Source organism: Schistocerca americana, chromosome X (assembly GCF_021461395.2).
Source record: "Schistocerca americana isolate TAMUIC-IGC-003095 chromosome X, iqSchAmer2.1, whole genome shotgun sequence".
In the NCBI taxonomy this organism is placed as follows: domain Eukaryota; kingdom Metazoa; phylum Arthropoda; class Insecta; order Orthoptera; family Acrididae; genus Schistocerca; species Schistocerca americana.
The window spans coordinates 274,671,239-274,698,239 of NC_060130.1; the positions used below are offsets into that span (position 1 = coordinate 274,671,239).

A 27,001-nucleotide genomic window follows, 5' to 3' on the forward strand; every position below is an offset into this window, starting at 1 on the left:
TCAACAGTTTCAAATGCATGTTCAGATGTCTATTACCTATATAGTGATAGTACAAAAATAACTGTGCCAGGAAACACAAACTGATTCAACCAGTATTACCCATCACAAATGCCTTCACATGACTATAAAATCATATTTCTGAAGTTTCTTTTCCTGTTACTGGACAAGTACTTTCACTTAGCTTTGTGAAAGAAGTCTGGATGAGGATTTCTTTTTAAATAAAAATGTCATGTTATTTTTTTAACTTTTATTTTTTAACTTGTAGTACATCAGAATCAAGACTTAGTGATTCACATATACACAAAAAGGCTATTTCAAATAAAAGCTCACGTCATATTCCAGACAATCAATAAAGACACTATAAAAGAAAAGCTACTATCTATCAGTCTGGCCTTTCTTAAAAATCCATCATGCGGTCACAATTTCTGGAGTAGTACTCCTATTATTCAAGTTATTGCTACCACCTGCAAGTACAGAATCTGATATGTCTTCTGCAACAGTCTTCAACACTCCTGCAGCACGACTTGCCCTTCCAGCAGATGGACCTAAACCAAAATCATGAATGAACTTAAATGTAAAAATTGCTCTTTGTAGAAACATTTACATTAAAATTTACTTAACAGTCAATGTAAATAAGAACATTTACTCCCACATATATATAATAGAGGGAAACATTCCACGTGGGAAAAATATATCTAAAAACAAAGAAGATGTGACTTACCAAATGAAAGTGCTGGCAGGTTGATAGACATACAACCATACACACAAAATTCAAGCTTTCGCAACCAACAGTTGCTTCATCAGGAAAGAGGGAAGGAGAGGGAAAGACGAAAGGATGTGGGTTTTAAGGGAGAGGGTAAGGAGTCATTCCAATCCCGGGAGCGGAAAGACTTACCTTAGGGGGGAAAAAGGACAGGTATACACTCGCATACACACACATATCCATCCGCACATACATTTGAAATGTCTGCTTGTGTCTTTGTATGTGTGGATGGATATGTGTGTGTATGCGAGTGTATACCTGTCCTTTTTTCCCCCTAAGGTAAGTCTTTCCGCTCCCAGGATTGGAATGACTCCTTACCCTCTCACTTAAAACCCACATCCTTTCATCTTTCCCTCTCCTTCCCTCTTTCCTGATGAAGCAACCGTTGGTTGTGAAAGCTTGAATTTTGTGTGTATGTTTGTGTGTCTATCAACCTGCCAGCGGTTTCGTTTGGTAAGTCACATCTTCTTTGTGTGTGTGTGTGTGTGTGTGTGTGTGTGTGTGTGTGTGTGTGTGTGTAAAATCATACCACTTGTTCCTCTCTTATATATATGCAAATATATATATTAAATCATACCACTTGTTCCTCTCTTCTGATTTTGGTACTGTGAAGAAAATTGTCTTTTAACTAAATTACTTTAAATTTTGTACAATTTAGAGACTGTTGACAGAGTTCAAGAAGACCTATGGGAGTTCTAAAATACAGCCTAATTAATATCCTTTTTTTTAAAATTATTATCTTCATCTTCTGAACCTGATCATTTTTTTTTAATATCTCCTGCCACCTGTACATATCTATCACTTGCAGTATCATTTCATGTATAGCTAAAAACACTCTCCTTCCACCAAAAGCACAGAGTCACACTCATACAGAGTTAAATCATCACAGCAGTATGAACATTCAAGAGCTTTTAATGGTTTCTTAACAGTCAACAAAAATTTACGAGGTTCTGTTGTGTTGTTATCAAATTTCCAACTTTGACATATCCTTTCATATACCTCTGACTTGAGAATCCCATTATTTTGAGACAACAATTTGACTGTGACAGGGGACTCGAAGAGAAGGAGAAGTAGTGATAAAATATGAAATTGGGGAAAGGAATGAAAAATGAAGCTGCCAGGTAAAATTTTGGACAAAGCACAATTTAATCACTGCTAACCCTTGGTTTTATTAACCATGAAAGGAAGCTGTAGGTGTGGAAGGGAGCTGGACACACAACACATGGTTTCAGATAATTATAAAATGCAATCTTGTCAGCAGTTCACATGTTGAGAGACATGGCATAGTAAAATTATATACCTCATAATTTAGCAGCAACCTTCCACAAGTATGGTTTAAAAAAGTTTCTTTAGCTCAAACCATTACCAGTTTCGGATTCCTACAGATCCAGCCTCAGATGCCTTCTTACAGCTTTCCTTTCTTTCCTAATGAAACCTTGTTGTGTGTTCATTACTTAGTGCACAACATCAGCAACAAAAACAAAATGTGGTCCCAGCAGGAAAGAAAGGAAAGCTGTAAGAAGCTGTCTGAAGATAGCTTTGTAAGAATCCAAAACATGTTATGGTTTGAGTTAAATAAACTTTCTTAAGCCATACTTGTGGCTGGTTGCTGCTTAAATTATAAACCTTGTAAGATTATATAATGGCATGACACAGAGTTTGAGGAAAAAAATAGGCTTCAGAACATTTCCAGAAGCAAATAAGGACCATGGTCAAAATTTATTGGTTATGAACTATAGAATAAAAGTGAAGAAGTTGCACAAAGTCAGTAAGTTAAGGAGATGGGACATGACTAAATTCAAAGATCATTGGTAGTCAAGAATTTCAAAGGCAGCTTTAGACAACAATTGAAAAACAGGGTAAAGGAAAAGAACAGAAAAAGACTGGGCCACTTTGAGAGATGAAATAGTGAAGGCAGACAAGCCTCAAATAGCCAAAAGACAAGGCCTAGTAGAAATCCTTTGATAACACAAGAGGCACTGAATTTATTTGATGAAGGGAGGAAACACAAAAATTCGGTAAATATAGCAGGCAAAAAGGGGACAGAGACAACTAAAACATGAAACTGGCAGAAAGTGCACAATGGCAAAGTAGGCATGGCTACAGAAGAAATGCAAATCTGTTGAAACATGCTTAACAATGAGAAAGATAGATGATGCCTACTGGGAAATTAAAGAAATCTTCCAAGAGAAACAGCTGTATCTCAAGAGATCAGTTGGCAAGCCAGTACAAAGCAGGGAATGGAAAGCTGGTACTCTGTGTCTGTCATGCAACAGCAAGGCCACTATGCTGCAATGTCTGTCATCAATGGCTTCTCCGGCAGCCGGTACAAGGAGCCAGCAGGCCATCGCAAGAGCCTGGCCACTGGCATCAAGGAGGAGATAAAAACTGGCTCGCAAGTCACTACAACACACTTTGAATCGTGCTATGCTGAAGTCTCTACCGTGCTTATACCTTACTTCCATGACCTGGCTCTCTACTGTATTTTTACTGGACTATATTTTGGATTGCTGTGCTATGGATTAGTGATGGATTTGCTTGACACTGGGCGACCCGGATTATGATAATCAAAATAAAATGGGAGAAATCAGAGCTCACATGGAAAGATTTAAGTGTTTGTTTCTCCCGCATGCTGTTCGAGAGTGGAACAGTAGGGAAGTAGTTTAAAGGTGGTTTGATGAACCCTCTGCCAGGCACTTAATTGTGAACTGCAGAGCAGTCACGTAGATGTAGATGTATTCCAGCGCACGAAGCCAGGGTAGCATTCACCACAACCATTCACACCATTTCAGCCAAAAGACAAAGGCTGTGACTCAAACTACAGATGCCTGGTGCTCCAATTTCGGGTGAGTAACATAACCAACATTGCTTAACAGAGCGCTTTTCTGTTATCTACTACACCCCAAATAATGACAATATTATGAAAAGGATGCTTGCTACTCAACATATAGTGGAGATGCTGAGTCACAAATAGGCACAACAAAAACGCTGCCATCAAGTAAGCTTTTGGCCAAAAAGGCCTTCATTATAAATAAATAAATAAACACACACACACACACACACACACACACACACACACACACACACACACACACACACACACACACACACGGCCAGAGCCTCTGGCTACTGAGGCCAGACTCAATGCAGCAAATAATGTGTCTACCACAAAAATTACATCCTCAAAATAAACCTGAGTTAGATTTTTCTGAGATCCATAGTTTGCTCTCTGAGCATTAGAAAACCCTTGTTCTAGCAGCTTGGCTCAAATTCTCCCATTATTGCAAGAAGTCACATCAATCGTATGCTGCGTGGGCAGCCGATCTCAAAGGGGTGACTTGTATGTGACGATTTCTGTGTGAAAATCAAAATTGTAAACAATCCTATGCTGAATCATTAGTGGATGATGTAATAATTACACACGGACCCAATAACAAAGTTTGTGTACAGGCTTTGAAATTAATTGAAGAAATGTTAACAATAGCAAAAACATTTGAAATGTCAGCTGCAGCACAGCCCAATTTGGAGAAATCAACATGGCCTCTACAAAAGAGCTTAAAATACCAAATGCAGAACAGCAAAATTTTGCTGAAAGTGAAGTAAATACTAAATGACACTCATGCACTCCCTCCCACATCAGTTGCATTCATCACACACTCCCTCTATTGTGAACACGAAATGGTCCTACGAATGGGATTAAAATTAACTAAAAGAAAGACACCGAGAAATGTGACTGGCTGACCACTTACAAAAAACATAGGTGAGCCAGTCAGCCTGTTAACACATTAAAGAACAGCTCCCTAAAATTTTTGGAAACATGTTGTATGCATCACAAAACCTTAAATCTCTCACCATATTCGTTTGAATGATACCTGAAATAGAGGGCAGATCTGTCAGCAAAACTGCCACTGCCCACTGGTCGGAAATTGAAACACAGTCTAACAGAATGTGGTGCACAGCGATCTGTATGCCACAATCACCACACACTGGAGGGTCCTCTCACCAGAGCAAGAAGGTATGCAACATAGGGCAGTGGTCTATGAGAAGATGACTAAGGAGCAACTCATCCCATCGATTTGGCTGGAAGGTGCTATGCCATGGCCGCATTGTGGGCTTTACTAGATGCAGCTTATTGTCTGCCACTGCCGGCCACTCATCCTCCCATCAATGCAAGACTCTATCTCAATAGCAAGGCAATAACATGCAGGGGGAGGGCACACCAAGCTAAATGAGCATTGTGACACACCTTCTTCACTACTAAATCTGCTCTTTCATTCCCCACATTACTCAGTGTCCTGGCACCCAACAGACAGACAACCCCTTCCACAGTAATTGTAGCTGGAGGAGAGCATCCTGGATATTCTGGACTACCTTATCTGTTGGGTACAAGCATTGTATAGAGTGAAGGGCACACTCAGAATTGGAACAGGCAAGGAATTTCATACCCTAATCACGTCTCGTAAGCTCAAGTACCAACAAGATCTCATACAATTCTGCATCGAAGACAGTAAAGTCTTGAGGCAGTGGGACCTTGAGGACACAATCAGGGAGAACAACAGAGCCACCTTGTTTCGATCCATCCATAAAGACAGTTGTAAGGGTGTGCAGCTCCGTTATAATGTCCTTAAATAATGTATTAAAAACATATGCAGGAGTGCAACCTCTCCTGTACTGCACTAAGTCTGTAACTACTCTGGGACTTTGCAGTAACAAGGGTGACAGATGGTTAAAATTCCTGGATCTGGGGTTGTTCCTGCTCCACACTAAGGGACTGCAGCATACGCCGCATGCACATTCCAGATGGGCTCATGGATGACTGGAGAAAAGGTGGCCCAGAGGTGGACAAGCAGCAGTATGGTATGCCGGTGTATTCAGGCTGCCAGGAGCTCACATGCCTAACACACCATGAGGAGTTGCCATCTGACTGTAAGTTGTGGTGCACCAGCCACAGCACACCCCCTCATGGTGATGATGGATAGCGTCAATCATCTTCAGATAAGAAGACCTTACCGATCCATACACTGTGCACCGATAGTCTAGCTGCGAAAGTATGAAAGTCCTATAAAATTGGAGCAGGCACTTTATGACATTCAGAGCCTTCAGGGTTCTGACTTTCTGGTCTCTCAGGTGAGTCAAAAATAAGGCCCAGAAACCTCACTGAGTCTTTAAAACGTAGAACAGTGTCCCTCATATCCAAGTTAGGTAAATTAAAAATGGACACACACACACACACACACACACACACACACACACACACACATAAAAATCGTGTGGGAGGCAGTCATGAAAGTCACACTGATTACGTTACTCTAGAATACTGTCTCTCCAAGTAGTGTCGTATGTCTTACTGATGTCAAATAGAATACTGAGACAGCAATGTCTACAAAGGAAAGCTTGCTGAACAGCTGCCTCTAGCAGGTCAGTTTGTCGACAGTGGACTGAAATCTCCATAATGCACATTGAGTCCAGCTAAGAAGTTGCCTGGTCTCTAACAACCAGACCAGATGACAATCATTTGCTCAAGGGTCTTCTGAGATAGCTTGTTAAGGTAATACTCTGGTAACTATTGGGAAACATGCAATCCCTTCCTAGTATAAGGAGAGGGATCAAAACTGCCTCTCTCCAAGACTGGCAAAGTGACTTGTCTGCTACATCAAATTAAAACATTCAAGGGGGATTTCCTTTGACACTGCACACAAATGTTGAAACTTTCAGTAACAGATCTGGTTGTGACTGGATGCAGTATCATAAGTCTCAGACAGTGCCAGTTACAGTTCCCACAGGGAGAAAGGGGAGTTGTAATATTTAGAACCGTTGGATCTGAAATCCACCTTGCACATTTTTACAGTTGCACTGTAGCTGTGACACCCAGGATCCTGGTTGGCACTGACAGCAGTCTTTGCAAAATGCTCTGCCATCATTTGAGCAATGTCTCCAGGTGTTGTTTGGAGATACCCTTATTTCAGCACTGACAATACTGGTAAACGACTGTGTATACCAGAAATCCTCAGGATGGCTCCCTATGCTCCCGTAGAACAAGTGGATCAGTTGATGGAATGCTTTCCATGGGCTTTTTTTGCTCTCCTTAATTACACATCAAGGTTTGGCTGCCCTGACTCTAAAGGCTGAGCTGTCAGCTGTTGGGCAGCATTTAAACTGTCAAAGAGCTGCACACCTATCCCAGATTGATGAACAGCACTCATCAGTGCGCCAAGGTACAGACTGCTTTCTAATATGACTGAAGACTTTGGGATCAATATGTTCAAAATGGCTCTGAGCACTATGGGACTCAAATTCTAATGTCATCAGTCCCCTAGAACTTAGAACTACTTAAACCTAACTAACCTACGGACATCACACACATCCACGCCCGAGGCAGGATTCGAACCTGCGACCGTAGCGGTCCCAGACTGTAGCGCCTAGAACTGCACGGCCACTCCGGCCGGCGATCAATAAGTCAGCGGCATGATGGATCACTTGTGTGATGTGGTCCACCCATTCCTAGACCTTGTCATGGTGTTCAAACACAGCCAGCTGGCTGAACAGCATCTAGTTAGCCCTGCTGACCATCCACTTCAGTGGCGTCTGTTCAAGCAATCCTCCATCCAGTAGGTGGAGCCACAGGGGGAAGTGGTCACTGGAATTAAGGTCATCAGTTTCTCTCCTCTGGGCTGAGTCTGAAAGGGCAGGAGAGCAGAAGAAGAGGTCGATGGTTGAGGACAAGTCAGTAGCAACTGTGATGTGAGTGGAACTGCCTATATTCAGGATGCACCGCTCCTGAGACATCGTGAGGTTCTCTGAGACTCAACCCTGTGAGCAAGTATACCTCAAGCCCCATAATACATTATGGGTATTGAAGTCTCCCAGTAAGAGAAATGGTCAGGGGAAATGGTCTATAAGAGTCTATCACATAATGTGGAGGTTTGTTTCCCATCTCAATTGGGGCTCATTCTTTCTTTAGCCTTTGGTGTTTTTGTCTGGGGAGATTTTGCAGCCACAGTTGTAGAGATTGTAGTGGCAGTGCTGAACGGTGGATCAGTCTGAACCTGAGGAGGGGCAGGGAGTTCCACAACTTTGGCAACCATGGCCTTGTCTGATGTTCTGGGAGGAGGTACAGGCTTTGGAGTGGCTGCAGCAGCACCAGTGCAATGACAAATGCAGGCACTAGTGCTAACACTAGCAACCTCCATTTGTGTAGCAGCATCGGTCTTCTGAACTGGCTGTTTAAGGACAGACATAAAGGAGATAATGAACACTAGGGGCTGCATGGCCTCATAGATATCTTTGGCCTCACTACATGAGATACAATAAGTAGTTTTGATCTCCTGTATCTTCCTTTCTTCAAGACATTAAAGTCCCTACTCCAGACAGGGTGACCCCCAGAGCAGTTTACACACTTTACAGGAAATGACCAACCAACCCCTCAGCCACCACATTCGCCACAGGTGGTTTTTTTCCACTTACATCCTATGGTGGTGTGCCCAAAGTGCTGGCAAGTAAAACAGCGCATGGGTTTGGGAAATAAGGTCACACACTGAGGTGAAGGAAACCTGCCTCAACTTGCTGTGGAAATTTCGTGCTGCTGAAAGTCAGCACAAATGAGTCTGATTTCACAAGATCGCCATCCACCCTTTTTGTTATGTTTTGCACATCAACAATTCCTTCCTGGGACCTCTCAGCTTTCAGTTCTTATTGGGGAATGTCAACCAGATCTCTGCGAGTGACAACACCTTTGCTGTAGTTGAAGGTGTTTTGCAGTTTGCTTTCAATTGCATATACCCTTTGAAGCACTGAGATTTCTGGATGTACTTCACTTGTTGGGAATTACTTGTTTCTACCAACAGAGTCCCATTTCAAGGCACTTCAAAGATCGGAAAGTACCAACAATGTCCTATAAACCTTTTTGTACGTAAAAAAGTGAGACTTTCTCAAAGCTACCCTCTTTCCATTTAACTATAAGAAACACTTTCTGGCCACCAGCACGTGTTCTGTTAATAGAGATTGAAAGACACTCCATAAACACCAAGTCTGGAGGACTGGCAACAAGAGCCCTTTTGTTTGATTGGCCACCCTTTCCACTGAGAGGAGGAAGAGAAAATTTTGAAGGATCCGTCCCAGACCCATGAGCAGCTAGAGAAACAAAAGTCCACCTAGACAAAGCCCCACATGCCTAGGTAAACTCTATACAACTCATGTGCAGCATGTTACCCAGAGGTCGCCTGTTAACGGCTGTCCCACTTCAACAACAATGTGTCTCATCAGTGCACAGCACACGAGATAGAGGGTTTTTGTATAGAGGTTTTTACTATCCTCGGAATCCAGGCGTTTGAGCCAAGATGCCCGTTCCCTGTGACACACAATGTTTCACTGCCACTCTACATAGTGGTCGTTGAAGCATGCCCAGAGCTAATGATGACAAGGACTGGCGGTACTTACCAGTCCCCAGCTCATGAACCCCAGGGTCACCAAGCTCGTAGCCAGGAAATGAATGATAAGCCCCTAAGAGCTTCGTCTTTGTCATTCAACTCAGGCTTCAAACCTTAACATCCATTTATGGACAAAACTGAAAAAATGAAACAGCGGTGGCTCGTATTTGACTCGCAGCCTTCATGTAACCATTCTACCATCCATCCCTGCTATAACAACAGCAGGAAGCAGTACCCAGGGTGCCCAGTTATGTTCACTCTGTGGCCATCTAGGGAAATGCAATGTGCACAGTGCTGTAAACACGTAAATGTGATGGAACTTTACAAAAGCGAAATTGCATTGCACAGATGACACTGCACCAGCATGAACATGTTTTAGCCTCAGCTGCGAAAGTTCTCTCTATCAACAACACTTACCAACCAATTAATAAAATTTCTTGTTTAAACCAATTCACCAATTCCTATTACAAATGAGGAAACCTATGCTCCATTTGGTTCTCTGTCTATTCAGCTGACATAACAAGGTTATAGTCCTACAGCAAGCACCGATTACTTCTGAGCACTAAATGCACAGTAACAGTACAAAAAGTCAATTGTCTCATTACTTTCTTAGCTGTGCCATCAAGTCATCAAGTACAAGACATTTTTGAGATGGATGGTTTTTCATATTTTCTTTGTAAAATAGTAAGAGACAGCAACATTGTAACAGCAGTCGTACCACTCAATCTCCATTCACTGTGCACTGAAATTTCAGAACTATTTGCACCACACTTAGGGTGTGCAAATAATTATGTAGCTCACATTCAGCTAAAGTCTTCTGCAGGATGTCTCTACTTTAGAGCTAGACCAGTGTCAGTAGCATTGCAAGATTATCTCGAGTTGAAATTAGTTTGTCTGGTGCAACAAGACAACCCCACAGCGGTCACATCCAGTTAATGGGCAAAACTGTTGGTAGTGATATGAAAACTAAATGGCTCCATTGGTGACTTTAAATAAACTATGTAAGCACAATCAGAAAGTAATGTCTATGCCATTCCACAGACAAGAGAACTGATGTCAAGACTATCAGATGGGCAGTACTTTCAAAAACCGACCTTTCTGACGCTAATTTGCGTCTGCTACTAGATGAACAGTCCAACCAATTCATAGCCATCAACACTACATTGGAATTGTACAGATACAATAGACTGCCTTGTGGAATTGCAAGGGTGCTAACAATATTCAAACAATTTTTTTAAGCAACTATTTCAAAACATTTAGAACAAAATATATTACTGCACTATACATTAGCAAGTAGCACTACAGGGGAAGAACATCTTGCAAACTTATGTCTACTGTTCCAGAGACTCCAACAAAATGGACTGAAGCATAACCAACAAAAGAGTGAATTCTTTCAAGATCAAGTGGAGTACTTCTGCCGCATATTGAGTTGTAAAGGACTTCAACTAACTCGGCAGCATGTGGAAGCCATAGAAAAATCCAGGTGCCTATGAACTTAAAAGCCCTTCAGTCATCTCTTTGTATAAATTATCATGCAAAATGTATACCAAATACCACCTAGACTGCCAGAGCCCTTAATAATCTACGTAAGAAAGATCTAAAATAGGAATGCTCACAGCAGTCTCAGGAGGCTCTTCACAAGTTAAAATGTTTATTATTCGCTCCTCATCTGGTAATCTATGATCCATCAAAAACACCTTATCCTTGCAAGCATGGCATCAAGGCCATTCTGTCTTATTTAAAGTGATGATGGGTGTGAACAGCTAATCCCTTATGCCTCCAAAACACTGACTTCGGCCCAGATCACTCTCAAATAAATCAACAACAAAAATAAAAAAAATTAAAAAAATCTCTGGCTATCATATTTGGCATCCAAAAATTCCGCATATTTCTTTACAGGACAAAATTTCACCTCATAACAGACCATAAACCATTAATTTCCTTCCTGAGTCCTAAGAACTGCCTTCCGTAAAAAACGACATGCCTACAATGCTGGGCCCTCTTCCTCAAAAATGACAATCATTCAATTCACTATAAGCCAACAGTACAACATGCCAACACAATGCCCTATCCAGACCACCTATGGGACCAGATCTCACATCTGGCTCTTGGAAAACATTGTGCTTGCAAATAGATGACACGTTACAGAACTACCTATAAGCGTACCCTGTAACTGCACTGTACTTGTAAAGGATACAGCGAGGAACCAACCCTCAAACAAATTATGACACTCCTTCAAGGAAATCTGGACATATTTTTTCCATAAAAAACAGGATCCAGATGGTACAGAGAGTACTGACAATGACTCCCAGATGGTCAAACCACCCCACCCCCACCCCCCAACTGCATTAGGTTGTCGTTGTCATTGTCGCTACTGAAGAAGAGGAAGAGGAAGAATTAGCAGTAGTTCCCGTCGTCGTCGTCGTCAGTGGGTGGATGGGTGGGAGGGTGGTTGCGAGTTAAGAGACAAATGTAGGCCAATGATGAAAGCACGTAGAAGTGGTAAAATCAAGGCACTGAAGCCAAAACTGATGCCAGAGCTGAGAAATAATTTAAGGAGAAGTAAAAATACATGGATCCAACTGGTACATAGGTCACAGCAGACACCTGGTCTCCCAGAACTCATCTGTGGTGAGAGAAACTACACCAGCATCCGACTCCCCCCACCAACACTTAAGAGCAAAGACAGTTGCAGAGTAAAGAATGCCTTCAAGTCAGAAGTACCACAAAAGTAAAAGGGAGAAGGCTAGAAATGTAATGGACTCAGTTAGCCCATCAACACTGTAACAATAATCAAGGCAGCAGGTGGGTGGGCCCAAGCAAGTGTCGCTGGGGTTCTGCATGTGATGGCAGCCATCCCACCCACAACCCTCCCACCCCCTACCCATTACAGTCAATGCATTTGAGGGGGAACAGCACCAACTATTCAATGGTGTGCTATCCCTAAAACAGAAAATATGGTGCAGCAGAAAAAGGGGCAAACCACATCTAAAGCAATTAAACCAAGGCTAAAAGTGGGATGACGGTGACAGCTGGCAAGGGAGGTAGGGTCAAGAGGCTCCCACACCCGATATATGGCAGGAATGTTGTAACCCCAACCACTGCTGTCTCCGGCCCTAAGGTATTATTAAAATTTTTATGTCCGAGAGTAAAAACCACTTTCACAGAGAAAATGGAGAAACAGTTCTACAGTATGCAAGTCATCCTTTGATATTAGAGGTAAGGAATCCAGAAGACCATGCTTAGCATGGAGAGCCAGAAGAAAGGGGCATTCCACCAGGATGTGAGCTACTGACTGTAAGGCTCCATAACCACAACAAGGGTGTGGCTTGTTACGTAAAACTAGGGGTTAGTCTAGTATCACCGATGTGGAGGTGACATAGAACAGTGGATTCCTTCCAGAAGGAATGGAAAGGAAGAACATTAGTGTTGAATGTCCCATCAACATCATAGTCATTAGAAATGGAGCACAAGCTTGGATAAGAGAGGATGGGGAAGGAAATTGACCATGCCCTTTCAGAGGAATCGATTCAGGGAAATCATGCAAAACCTAACTCCGAATGGTTGAATGGGGATTTGAACTGTCATCCTCCCAAAAGTGAGTAGGAACAGAAGGAAGAGCGCCAAGTAGCACAATTCTCCTTAATAGTGTGGAATTTATTAAAGGGAACAGTAGTCCACCAGATGCTGTTCCATTTATGAATGAGCAAAGATCTTATTTGCACTTGCAAATCCACACCTGGAATTGCCAAAGTGCATGTTGGGCGAGTAATCGCTTATCTAGCCAAATGGTTGGCCACTTCATTGCCTGAGATACCTACATGATTTGGAATACACAGAAAGACAACTGAGCAGGCAGTATAACCAAGGTCTGAGAGAAGGTGTAACATGGATTGATGGCCTGTAGCCTGCTCATTGAGTCACTACAAATTTAAAGGAAGTCTGTTTAATAAAATGTAGGGCTCTGTTAATGGCTATCAGCTTCAGTGTAAGAACACTAAACATTCCCAGCAATGAATGTTTTTCCTGACCAGTGGGCGATATAAAAGCTTATCCCATTCTAATTACAGTTTTAGTGCCACCAGAGAAAATGGCAGTGGCACCATGATACTCTAGAGGAACTGAAAGGAACAAATGCTGAAAGGTCATGGGTAAGACAGACTTTAGGACATTGAAACAGATGGATCCCATTCATGGTCTGGGTTGTGCAGATAAGAATGGAGAGCACATTCTGGACGAGGTTAGGAAGACGCCCCAGCAGAAGGCCTCAATGCACATTCAAACTGTAATCCCATCTGAGTGTGGGTGTCATGAAGTTGATGGCCCCCAAATACAAAAAGCATGTGATAAGTTGGATAATTAGGAAATTGTCTGATGTTGACTGAATAAGAGAGCAAGAATTGGTACAGTGGGAAATGAAGGGGAAAGACTAATGCTTCAGCAAGGAGACAGTCTAAGGGGTTAGTCTTTAAGGTGCCAGTTGCCAGTCTTACTTCATGTTGATGGCCTGAGTCCAACAATTTCAAAGATGAAGGTGCCTATGAGACCAGCATATGGTAAAAACAGAATAGAGTAGTTCAATCCGCACCCCAAGAGGTGTGGGCAAGGAAGTGGAGAGCATTAAGGTTCCACATGCAGCTGGTCTTTAGTTGACGAATATGGAGCAGCCAAGTCAGCTTTTTATCAAACAGAAGCCCCAAATATCAGGACTGTGCAACAATGTCCACATGCTTGCTACTCAAGTAGAGTTCTGGGTCAGGGACGACCTGTGGTACGACTACAGACATTTGCTTTGCAAGAAAGAATTGACAGTAATGGGGAAGTGTCCAAGAGGAGACCCTCCGGATGCCTAATGGAGGTCTATAGCCCCCTCATGGCAATGATCAAGAGTGTAAAACTTAGCACAGTCCTGCAGAATGCCATTCCCCTGTACCCACTGGAAGCCGAGTGATGTACCAAGTCTAACTTGAAGCAAATGGTGTGGGAAAAAAAAGAAAACTGAATAGAAGTCAGTAGGGAGCCTCAACAGCCCCAGTCATGAAGGGTGAGTAAAATGTGAAGGTGCCAAGCTGGGTCATATGCCTCAGGTAGGTCATAACAGACTGCTATGATGTGTTGGCATTCAGGAAAAGCATATTGGATCACTGTTTCCAACATAACCAGATGGCAGATTCAGGATTGTCCCTCCTGGAAACCACACTGATGGGGCCAAAAGGCTCTGCGATTCAAGAACCTAGCACAATCAGTGGGCTATCATCCTTTCAAGAAGTTTGCAGAGCACATTGGTCAGGTTAACTGGCTGGTACCTGTTAATAGACACTGGGTATTTGCCTGGCCAAAGGATTGAGACCATAATATTGTCTCGCCATAGTGAAGGAGAGACACCTTCAAGCCAAACAAGGCTGAAGACCACGGGGAGATGGAGCCTTTGAGTAACATTCACATGTTGGATCATCTGATTATGAACTGAATCCGCAACTAGGGCTCTGCATTGTGACAAGCAAGAGCATTATCCAGTTCCGAATCAGTGAAATATTCGTTATATAATTCAGTGTGGCAGGTGGCAGAATTGGGGGGGGAGAGATAATGAAGGATAGTGAGAGGTCTTCTACTTGTCACTTATGCATTTGAAAGACCACTGGGGCTGTTACAAAGTGGGGCTCAATGTTTTCAAGTCCTGGCACATTGCCACAAACACCCACCTGAAGGAAGAGAACCAGAACAGTTGTTGATCTCAGTGGCCAAGAAGACTATGGAGCTTGGTCTACACCTAGAATGAGAAGAAATATGTCCCAAAGAATGAGACAGAGTGATCCCAGTATTACTTCTTACTGTGTTTAATTAGGCAGCAAGCCTTAGTGTGAATCATCTTAAAAGTGAGGAGGGTGGTCAGTGAAGGATGCAGCTCGAGATTTTGCAGGATCTTTCAACAATCCTAAATAGCTGTTGCAATGCCTTTGGTCCACCAAGGTCTCTGCTGGCAGTAGAGGGGGCTTGCAGAAAGGGGAATAGAAGTTCCAGTAGCATCACAGGACAGACATCCACCACGACCTCACCAATGCAACCTGACACAAATAGACGAAGGTGACAGTTGGCTCTTTGAAGAGCTCTATGTGGTATAGCCTGTCAGGTGGTGACAAGGAAGTGACAGGATCACCAGAAAGGGGTCAGTGTCACAAAGGTCATCACATAGCTACTGCTGCTGTGAAGCCACAATACTGGCAGAAGAGATTGTAAGGCTGATAGTTGAATAGGTGTCATGGGCAGCAATAAAGCTGGTAGGAGTACTGTCATTGAGGAGGCACAGAACAAGATTGGAAAGAAGTTGGTTAATCAGAATTTCCTTACCACAGGGACCCCTCTACTCACTGGGGGTGTTTCGCACTGAAGTTCCCAAGCAACAGAAAAGGGGAAGAGAGTTGCTGGGTTAAGGAAGTTATCTCAAAGTAACTGCACTGCATGGAGGTAAATAAACTTCACAAATGTTGGTTGCACAGGTTGTTTGCATTCACACTGCTATTGTTTCCAACCAGGTACGGGGGGATTCCACTGACAACATCTATGCAAACCAATGTAATATTCACACAAACTATGTTGATACTCAGTGTGGTGGCTGTTGGGAGTGTCAGTTCATGGGCAATGCCTTTACAATGGCTCCCAACAGCCACCTCGCCGAGTGTCAACTTAGTCTGTGCATATAGTACAGACCCATTCAAATGCTCTCTCAGAGCCAGCATGTTTCTGACAGATTGTGCCATAAACTCGAAGAGTTGGGAAAGGGTCATCAGTGAACTGTGTTTTTTGGAGAGCAACACACATCGCAGAACAAGAGGAAATTAATTGTAGTTCCAGCAGGTGACAGTAATATTCACTGCAGTTTCATTGTATCATCACACTGAGGGTGTCACGGTTACGTGTAAAGAGACCATGTCCCAGGAGAGTTGAACAACATTAATGAACAACGAACATCACGAACATCGGTCTGGAGTTGGACAGAGTGGGGAGCATGGGGTTGGGGGGGGGGGGGGGGGGGAGGAGGTGCTGTTGCCCCAGGAGTCACCGGAGTTTCTTCTCCTCCTCTTCCTCAACTTTCAGCAGTTGAGATTCTTGTGATGGCTTATCCACTGTTATCTGTAAATTTATGGGGAGAGGGTACCCAGGAGGGAGCCCTGCCACCAGTACATGCTGGAGGAAGAAGCTGTGTCTCTGGCTGGATGCAAGGATTGGTTCCTGAAGATGGTGCCACAGGAACCACAAAGGGGAGAGTGTCAGCTCCACGTTCAAGTTACTCATGCAACTAGCATATGTCACCACTAAGGAAATAAACTCACCATGTACTGCTAATGATCTAGCCACAGTTGTCGCAAAAGTCAACATTACTGAGACTGGATACAAATGATTACATTTTTTCTGAGCTTCAAAATATGACAGATAACCTCTGACCTTCGATTTATGAATTTCGTATTTCTAGAGTAGGATGGCACACTTCACAAAATGGGGAGGGTGGTGGTTCTTGAAACTTACACAGATGTGTGGTGGTGCACCAATGATTTCCCGTAAAGTAGTCAGCCACAGTCTGTAAATTGGGTCACGTGTACAGGAAGACATATGCCTGAAGCACTGATATTTAAAACATCAAAATGGGTAAAATTATTTAATACACTATGTTGAGTATGGGAAATAGTGCTTCTCATCACAGTTTTAAACATGAAATTGACCTTGCCTGGATGCGTATCCCCTTAAAAGTGAGGATGAATGGCCCAGGGTCTACCTTGTAGTCTGGTGGGGCTCAATGTACCAAGTACTTGTATAGTTCTTCGTCTGTCTGCAGTATTGGGTCGAAATAAAAAATTAATCCCTGTAACACATACAGTGATGATCAAGGAATTAAGATTAGGAAATCAGACACTAAAATCAGTTAGTGATTTTTTGCTGTTTGAGCAAAAAATAAATGACAATGGCCAAAATATGTAGGATATAAATGCAGATAGGCAATATCAGGTATAGTGTTTCTGAAAAAGGGAAATCTGTTAACACTAAAAATTAATTTAAGTGTTATGATGTCATTTTTAGAGGTATTTTCCTGCAACAGTAAAGAAATTTGGACAATGAACAGTTCAAACAACAAAAAGCTTTTGAAAAGTGGCGAAAGGTCTTGCTATGAAATTAGTCTCACTTATTTAGAAGACACCCCATGAACCACAGACCTTGCCGAGGCAGGTTGGCTTGGGTGCCTCAAGGATACAGATAGCCAACCCGTAGATGGAACCACAATGGAGGGATATATGTACAGAGGCCTGAGTAACCAGTGGTTCCTGAAGTGGGGCAGCAGCCTTTCCAGTAGTTACAAAGGCAACAGGCTGGAAGATTGATCTGGCCTTGCAATATTATCTAATGTGGTCTTGCTATGCTGGTACTGCAAACATCTGAAACTAAGGGGAAACTACATTCACCATTTCTTTTCCTGAGGGCATGCAACTTTACTCTATGGCTTCATATTGATGGCATCCTATTGGGTAAAATATTCCAGAGGTGGAACAACCCTCATTAGGATCTCTGGAGGAGGACTACTCAGGAGGACGTCATCATAAAAAACAAAACTGGTATTCTGTGGGTTGGATGGTTGGTTGGTTGTTTGAGGTTTAAGGGACCAAACAGCAAGGTCATCAGTCCCTTGTTTCAAATATGCTCCATTCCGCTAATGGGACATCTCAGGAAAGTCAGAACAATAAAACGGAAAAAGGTAAAAACGTAAAAGGGCAGTCATGTTGTCATTGATAAAAAACAAAATGAGGGAAGTCGGCAAGAGAACAAACCCAACACTATGCTGAAGCAGCATAGGCAAGACCACCTGTGACTTAAAAGGTGCAACCGCTAGAATGTAGAAATACGTATGGGAAAAAAAAGGGTAAAAACAGAGTAAAAGGGGAAGAAAAGAGGATCTCGGTCAGGGAGGTGAATCGGGAATCTCCCAAACACGGCTTACCGTGGGAGACACCCAAACACTCACCGCCCTGCCCCAACACCAGAGAGAGATTAAAAACCTTAAAACTGAGAATAAAAACCACTTTCCCGGAGGAAACCGAGAACCAGAGAGACCATCCAGGAATCGTCAGCCAACATCAAAGGTAAAGTGTGGGGGAGTCTGTACTTAGCACGCAGAGCCAAAAGAAGGGAGCATTCAACCAAAATGCGGGCTACTGACTGGAAGGCTCCACAACCACATAGTGGGGGTGGCTCATCACGCAAAAGAAAACCATGGGTCAGCCTGGTATGGCCAATGCGGAGACGACACAGTGTGGTCGAGTCCTTTCGGGAGAGGCGAAAGGAAGATCGGCACGGGCCTGGTGTCACCTTAATCGCACAAAGTTTATTAGACAGGGGAGTAGCCTCCCAAGAATTGGCCCATGACTGTGCGAAGTGGGATTTGATGTGAAGCCATAAATCCGCCGCAGGAAGGGTTACAGAAAACGGGGGGTAAGTAACTGCTCCCCCAGCCAAACGATCAGCGAGCTCATTACCCGGGATACCCACATGGCCAGGGACCCAAAGAAAGTCAATGGAACAAGCAGCACGGTGAATATCAGCGAGATGGTCATGGATGGCAGAGACCAAGGGATGGCGCGAAAAACACTGGTCAATAGCAAGAAGGCCACTCATCGAGTCCGTACATGACAAAACGCGGTTGTTTTGGGATTGTTTAATAAAGGTAAGGGCCTGGGAAATTGCCATCAATTCCGCAGTAAACACCCCACATGTAGGTGGCAGCAGATGACTTTCTGTTCCAACAGAGGACATGAAGGCATACCCAACATGATCAGCAGATTTAGAGCCATCAGTGTAAAAAACAACAGCATCCTGAAACTCCCATAAAATTTGGCGAAAAAAGGAACGGAACACCACCGGGGGGATGGAATCTTTTGGACCTTGCCGGAGATCCATCCGAATTCGAGGCCGAGGAACTAACCAAGGAGGGGTGGAGGGGAGGGAGCGAGGAAGACAGGACAAAGAAGAAAGCTGAAAATCACAGCAAAGAGACGCAAGGCAGAGCCCAACCGGTAAACCCGCCCGAGGGCGGGAGTCGGGTGGGCGACGTCCATGGTCTGGGAACAGGATAGAATAGGAAGGATGAGTGGGAGAGGAACGGATAGTGAGTGCATAAGACACCAGAAGCTGGGACCGCCGAACAGAAAGGGGGGGATCCCAGCTTCAACCAGGAGACTATCAACAGGGCTAGTAGGGAAGGCACCGGTGGCCAAACGGATATCACGATGGTGGACTGGATCCAGCACGTGCAGTGTGGAAGGAGCAGCTGAACCATAAACTTGACAACCATAGTCCAAGCGAGACAGAACTAGAACACGATAAAGACGGAGGAGGAGGGAATGGTCCGCACCCCAAGAGGAGTGGGCAAGGAAGCGAAGGACATTGAGTTTACGGAAACATCGTACCTTCAGGAGTCTGATATGGGACAGCCAAGTGAGCTTGTTGTCGAAAAGAAGACCCAGGAAACGAAACTGTGGGACCACAGGCAATCGTTGTGCAGCGAGATAGAGCTCTGGATCAGGGTGGATCGTAGTACGGCGACAGAAGTGGACCACCCGCGATTTTAAAGGAGAGAATTGAAACCCGTGTGAGAGGGTCCATGCAGAGGCACGCCGTATAGCTACCTGGAGCTGTCGTTCTGCAGATGCCATCGAGGAGGAACTAACCCAAATGCAGAAATCATCCACATACAGGGCAGGGGCGACCAAGGGACCGACAGAGGCCACAAGTCCATCGATAGCAATGAGGAAAAGGACACTCAAGACAGAACCCTGTCGGATGCCCGTCTCCTGGGTCCGTGGAGAACTAAAAGCAGTACCAACTTGAACTCTGAATGACCCATGGATCAGGAACTGGCGGATAAAAATCGGGAGTGGGTCCCGAAGACCCCACTGATGAAGGGTAAGTAAGATGTGATGGTGCCAGGCCGTGTCATAGGCCTTGCGAAGGTCAAAAAACACTGCAACCAAATGGCGGCACTGGGAAAAAGCCTGCCGAACTGCGGATTCCAAGCGAAGTAAATGATCGATTGGAGACCGTCCCTCTCGAAAGCCACACTGGTAAGGGGACAATAGATCCCGAGATTCGAGGACCCAATTGAGCTGACGGGCTACCATCCGTTCAAGTAACTTACAAACAACATTGGTCAAACTAATTGGCCGATAGCTGTCAACAGATAGGGAGTTCTTACCAGGCTTAAGGACAGGAACCACAATGCTATCCCTCCACTCAGAAGGGAAGTCACCCTGGAGCCAGATACGGTTAAACACCCGAAGAAGATGTTGCCGTTGTGGAGCACTGAGATGTTGAAGCAGTTGGTTATGAATGGAATCTGGGCCAGGGGCCGTATCATGAGAAGAAGATAGAGCAGAAAGAAATTCCCATTCAGTAAAAGGTTCGTTATAAGATTCTGACTCACAAGGGGTGAAACATAAGGTGGAAGCTTCAGCCCGCTGTTTTTGATGAAGGAAAGCAGCTGGATAGGAGGCTGACGCTGATGCCACTGCAAAATGGGTCGCAAGATGTTCTGCACGAACTAATGGGTCCGTACAAATGCCATCTGGAAGGTGAAGGCCTGGGAGGGTGGACTGCCGATGGCAACCTTAGAGAGAGCGAAGTGTAGCCCATACCCGTGACAGAGGGACAGTAGAACCAAGGGAAGAAACGAATCATTCCCAACATATCCGCTTGCTCTGTTTGATTAAATAACGGGCTTTAGCGCGAAGGCGTTTAAAGGTAGTAAGGCTGGCTACGGATGGGTGCCTCTTAAAGTGTTGCAAAGCTCGACGGCGATCATGAATGGCAATGGCAATGGCCGTACTCCACCATGAGACTTTCCGGCAATGAAATGGTCCAGATGAGTGCGGGACAGCAAGGCTAGCAGCGTGAACAATCGCGTCAGACACGTCACGTAGGACGTCATCAATACAACCTGCCAAAGAGGGAGAAAACACGACCTGTGCAGTGTATAGAGGCCAATCGGCGCGTTGGAAAGACCAACGAGGTAACCTGTCCATCGGGGAGCGGGAAGGGAGCGTGATAATCAACGGGAAATGGTCACTATCACAAAGTTCATCGTGTGGCGACCAGTGTAATGAAGGGAGGAGAGAGGGAGAAGAAAGAGAAAGATCAATGGCAGAAAAGGTACCATGACCGGCACTGAAATAAGTAGGGGAGCCATCATTAAGAAGGCACAGGTGGTGGTCTGCAATAAATTGGTCTTTAAGAAGACCTCGTCTAGATGGAAAGGCACTGCCCCACAAGGGATGATGAGCATTAAAATCCCCAAGGAGGAGGAAGGGAGGAGAAAGTTGCTGAAGAAGGGCAGTTAAGGCAGCAGGTGTAAGAGTCCTGTCAGGAGGGAGATAAAGATTTCAAACTGTGACCGCAGAGTCTAAGTGGACCCTAACAGCAACCGCTTCCAATGTAGTTTGAAGAGGAATCCACGTGCTAGCAATGTCTGTACGGACCAACGTACAAACGCCACCAGAAGCCCGCAGGGGTCCGACCCGATTTCGACAGAAAACACGGAACCCACGGAGGGTCGGTGAGTGAGCATCAGTAAAATGAGATTCCTGGAGAACCACACAAGCTGCAGAGTAGGATGAAAGAAGGGATTTCAATTCCGGAAGGTGACGATAGTATCCATTACAATTCCATTGGAGAACCACAGAACGATGGTTTAAATGGGGGCTGAACACGCTAAATCCAGTCATACCGCCGGGTCCCCACCCGTCACCGACAAGGAGGGGGCGACTTCCATGAACGACAGGTCAGAATCCAGTTGTGAAGTCGGGGAAGGGACCTCCGGTGACACCAGAGGCTCTTTGTTCCGGGACTAATGTTTCCTCTTCTTTTCAGGCTGAGATTGAGGAGGGCTGTGTGGCATAAAGGAGCCAGCTGCAGCAAGATCAGGAACAGAAAGAGACCGGGCGACCTGGGGGCCGACAGACCGCGGCTCTCGCGGTCGTCACGCGGCAGCAGACCGTTAGCCTGGAAGGTGCCGGGAAAGGGCATCCCGGGAGAGGCGCCCTTGACCGGCAGACGCCAAAGGAGTGGGACACTTCTCCGGCTGGGGAGGGGGAGCAGTGCCCATAGGAGAAGGTGTGGGAGCCGCAGGAGAGGGGGGGGGGGGAGGAGAGGGGTCCGGGATGGGGGGTAAGGAAGGGGGAGGAAGGGGTGTAGATGTAACCAAGGCGTAACTAGATGTCATGGACACAGGGTGAAGTCGTGTATATTTCTGACGGGCCTCTGTGTAGGTTAAACGATCGAGGGACTCATACTCCTGTATCTTTTTTTCCTTCTTATATACTGGGCAATCTGGTGAACGTGGAGAATGACTACCGTGACAATTTACACATACAGGAGGGGGAACACAAGGACTCCCCTCATGGAGTGGACGTCCACAGTCACCACAGAGAGGGGCCTGGGAACAGCGGGAAGACATGTGGCCAAAACGCAAGCACTTAAAACTCCTCATAGGAGGTGGGATGTACGGCTTCACATCACAGCGATAGACCATAATCTTAACTTTCTCAGGGAGGGTATCCCCTTCAAAGGCCAGAATAAAGGCACCAGTATCAATACGATTGTCTTTAGGACCCTACTGAACACGCCGAACAAAGTGAACACCCCGCCGTCCGAGATTGTCCGGAAGTTCCTCATCAGTTTGAAGGATGAGGTCCCTGTGAAAAATCACACCTTGTACCATATTTAGAGACTGGTGGGGGGTAATGGACACAGGAATTGTGCCAAGATGGGTACAGGCACGAAGGGCCGCAGATTGGGCAGCTGAAGCAGTTTTTATCAGCAACGAATCCGACCGCATCTTGCTCAGGGAGTCCACTTCGCCAAACTTGTCTTCAATGTGTTCCACAAAGAATAAAGGTTTGGTATTGATGAAAGTATCTCCATCAGTCCTGGTGCAAACTAGATAATGGGGGAAAGGTTTTGCCCCTAGCCGACGGGCCTGACCCTCTTCCCAGGGGGTAGCCATGGAAGGGAAGGCCGAAGGGGTAAGAGAAGCAGCACTTGAGGAATCAGTTCCACGCAGAGAGACGGCCGCAGAAGAACAGCCAGAGTTCTGGAGCCATATGCGTTTCATTTGCATAGCGTCTGGCCTGGTACCACCCACTCCGATCAGGGGCTCTCCTCACGGGTGCCACCGAGCCACAGCAAGGGCCGTCTGGCACAGCGGCCATTGCCGGGAGTTCCGAAGCTCCAGGATGACGAGCAACCACTCTAAGACATGCATGAGGAGGTCACAGCTCAGGTATCAGAAGTGTGATCCCTGTGTGTTCAGGGGGCTCAACCAAAAGGGTACATAGCGACCCCACCGCACGGGCTGGCTACCGTGCTGGCTACGCACCCTAGTATCAGACAACGACGTGAAAGAAAAGGTGGAATGTACTAGGAGGGCGCACATCGGAGACACTAGGTAAGGTGCTCTTCCCCAAATGGCTCACACTACGGAGGAGAAATTTTGTAATGGAGGTCAAGCCCCAGAGGGGGACCAAGGAATGCCAAAAGGAGGAGATGATTATGCAACAAAGCCGAATTGGAAAACCAACAGAACCAGGAGGATAGCAGGGGCCAACGTAAGCAAGGACACCAAGAGAGGGAGAGGAGAGGGCGAGGGGAAAGGAGCAAAGAGGGCAAGGGAAAGGAAATGCAGCCCTGGAGAGAAAGAAGGCTGCAATGGCTCGGGGCCCCGTGCTCGCCACGCACGTATCCACAAAAGAGTTGTGGACCCCTGGGGGGCTGTGGGTTGGAGAATGGAATGTTATAATCCTTAATTGTGTAGGCATGTTGGAGAATTTAAAAAGGGAAATAGATAGGTTAAGCCAGATATAGTGAGAACAAATGAAGTGTGGTGGAAGGAAGAACAGGACTTCGGTTCATGTCAGGGCATGCTTACAATGCAAGATCAAACAGGCATAATGTGAGACGAGACCCAATAATGAATCATAAAAATGGAATGTGGATAAGCTACAGTGAACAACACACACACTGTGTTATCATAGGCAAGATAGAAAAGAACCCAACACCCACCACAGCATTGCAAGTTTATATGCCAACTAGCTCTGCAGATGAAGGGATTGAAAGATTGTATGAAGAGATAAAGTAAATTATTCAAATAGTTAAGAGAGACAAAAATTTAAATGTGAATTGGAGACTGGAATTCAACAGAAGGAAAGGGAAGAGAAGGAAAGGTAACAGGAGAACATGGTCTGGGAGAAGGAATGACAGAGGAAGCCACCAGGCAGAATTCTGCACAGGCCATAATTGAATCTTCACTAACAAATGGTTTAAGAATAACGAAAGAAGGTTTTATATGTGGAAGGGACCTAGGGATGGAGGAAGGTATTAAACTGATTACAAAATGGTAAGACAGAGCTCAAAACCAAATTTTAAACTGCAAGTCATTTAAAGGGGCAGATGTAGACTGACCATAATTTATTAGTGATGAACAGTGGATTAAAACTGAAGAGATTGCAAAAAGTAAGGAAATAGGACCTGGTTAAACTGAAGGAACAAGAGGTAGTTGTGACTTTTAGAGGGAACATTAGGCAACCTTGGACTAAAACAGGGGAAATAAATGCAATAGAAGAAGAATTGCTAGAATTGAGAGATGAAACAGGGAAGAAATACAATAGAAAAAGAAAGGGTAATTTTAAAAGCTAAAACAGGGAAGGTACCAGAGGATCACATGGATAAAAAGGTAAGACTTAGTGGAAATATGTAAGTAATAAGAGAGATATTGGATTTAACTGACAAAAGAAGAAAACATAAATGTGCAACAAATGAAGCAAACAAAAGTGAACACAGATGTTTAAAACATGAGACTGCCAAAGTGCAAAATGGCTAAGCAGGACTGACTACAGGACAAATGCAAAACTACAGATGCCTGTATAATTACAGGAAAGATATATATCACCTGTAGAAAAATTAAAGAGACCTTTGGACAAAAGATAATCTGCTGTATGATTATCACGTGCTCAGATTCCAGCCAGTATTATGCAAAGATGGGAAAGCAGAAAGATGGAAGGAATATATAAAAGATCTATGTTAGGCATGAAAACTTGAGGATAATATTATATAAAGAGATGTGGGTGTAGGTGAGGATGAGATGGGATATATGATACTGCATGAAGAATTTGACAGTGCACTGAAAGACCTAAATAGAAACAAGGTCCTCTGAGCAGACAAAATTGTCTCATAATTATTAAGATCCTTGGGACAGCAAGCCACAAAAAAATTATTCCACTTGATGTGCAGGATATATGAGACGCATGGAGTGTAACAATTCCTGTTCCAAAGAAAGCAGGTGCTGACAGGTGTGAATACTATCAAACCATCAGTTTAAAGAGTCATAGCTGCAAAGGACTGACATGAATTATTTATAGAAAAATAACATACCTCAGGAAAGATCAGCTTGTATGAACATGTGAGGCAATACTGTCCCTACAGCTTATCTTAGAAGATAGACTGAAGAAGATCCACATCTACATCTATATAGCCACTCTGCAAATCACACTTAAGTGCCTGGGAGAGGGTTCATCAAACCACCTTCATAATAATCCTCTATTATTCCACTCTTGAACAGCATGTGGAAAAAGAACACCTACATCTTTCCATGCAAGCTCAAATTTCCCTTATTTTATTATTATGAAAGTTTCTCCCCATGTAGGTCACCGTCAACAATATACTTTTGCATTCGGAGATGAAATTTGGTGATTGAAATTTTATGATAAGATCCCACCAAAATGAAAAACACCTCTGTTTTAACGATTTCCACTCTGAATCCTGTATCATGCCCCTGATCCTGTCTCCCCTATTTTTTGATAATACAAAACATTCTACCCTTCTTTGAACTTCCTTGCTGTACTCCATTAATCCTATCTGACAAGGATTCCACATCGCACAGCAGTATTACAAAGGAGATAATGACAAGCATATTTTAGACAGTCTTTTTAGTAGATCTGTTGCATGTTCTAAGTGTCCTACCAATAAAACGCAGGCTTTGGTTTGCCTTCCCCACAACAGTTTGTGTGTGTTCTTTTCAACTGAATTTGTCTGTGATTGCAATTCCTAGGTATTTAGTTGGCCTTACAGCCTTTAGATTTGAATGGTTTATCGTGTAACTGAAGTTTAACAAATTATTTTTACCACTCATCTGGATGACATCACACTTTTCATTATTCACGGTCAATTGCCAATTTTTGCACCATACAGATACATTATCTAAATCGTTTTGCAATTTGTTTTGACCTTCTGATGACTTTACTACATGATAAACGAATGCATCATATGAAAACAACCTAAGATGGCTGCTAAGATTGTCTCCTAAATTGGCGCTTCAGTCTGGAATCGCGCGACCGCTACAATCGCAGGTTCGAATCCTGCCTCGGGCATGGATGTGTGTGATGTCCTTAGGTTAGTTAGGTTTAAGTAGTTCTAAGTTCTAGAGGACTTATGACCTTTGATGTTAAGTCCTACAATGCTCAGAGCCATCTGAACCATTTGTCTCCTAAATTGTTTTTATATAGATAAGGAACATTAAAGGGCCTATAGCACAACCTTGGGGAACACCAGAAATCACTTCTGTTTCAGTCGATGACTTTCGTCAATCACTATGAACTGTAACCTCTCCGACAGGAAATCACAAACCCAGTTGCATAACTGAGATGATATTCCACAAGTGTGCAGTTTGCTTATAGGCCACTTGTTAGGTACTGCATCAAAAGTATTGTGACTCACCGATCTT

At 44.3% G+C, this 27,001-nt stretch overlaps 1 protein-coding gene across 1 annotated transcript in view; it reads right to left on the reverse strand.

The window, feature by feature from the left end:
- Positions 1-232: 232 nt before the first annotated feature.
- LOC124555389 (probable low affinity copper uptake protein 2) overlaps positions 233-27,001 on the reverse strand; it is a 77,148-nt gene continuing 50,379 nt past the window's right edge. Inside the window, exon 5 of the mRNA XM_047129282.1 lies at positions 233-545. Within this exon, the coding sequence (XP_046985238.1) occupies positions 409-545 (137 nt within the window). The 3' untranslated portion in view covers positions 233-408. The remainder of the gene's footprint in view (positions 546-27,001) is intronic.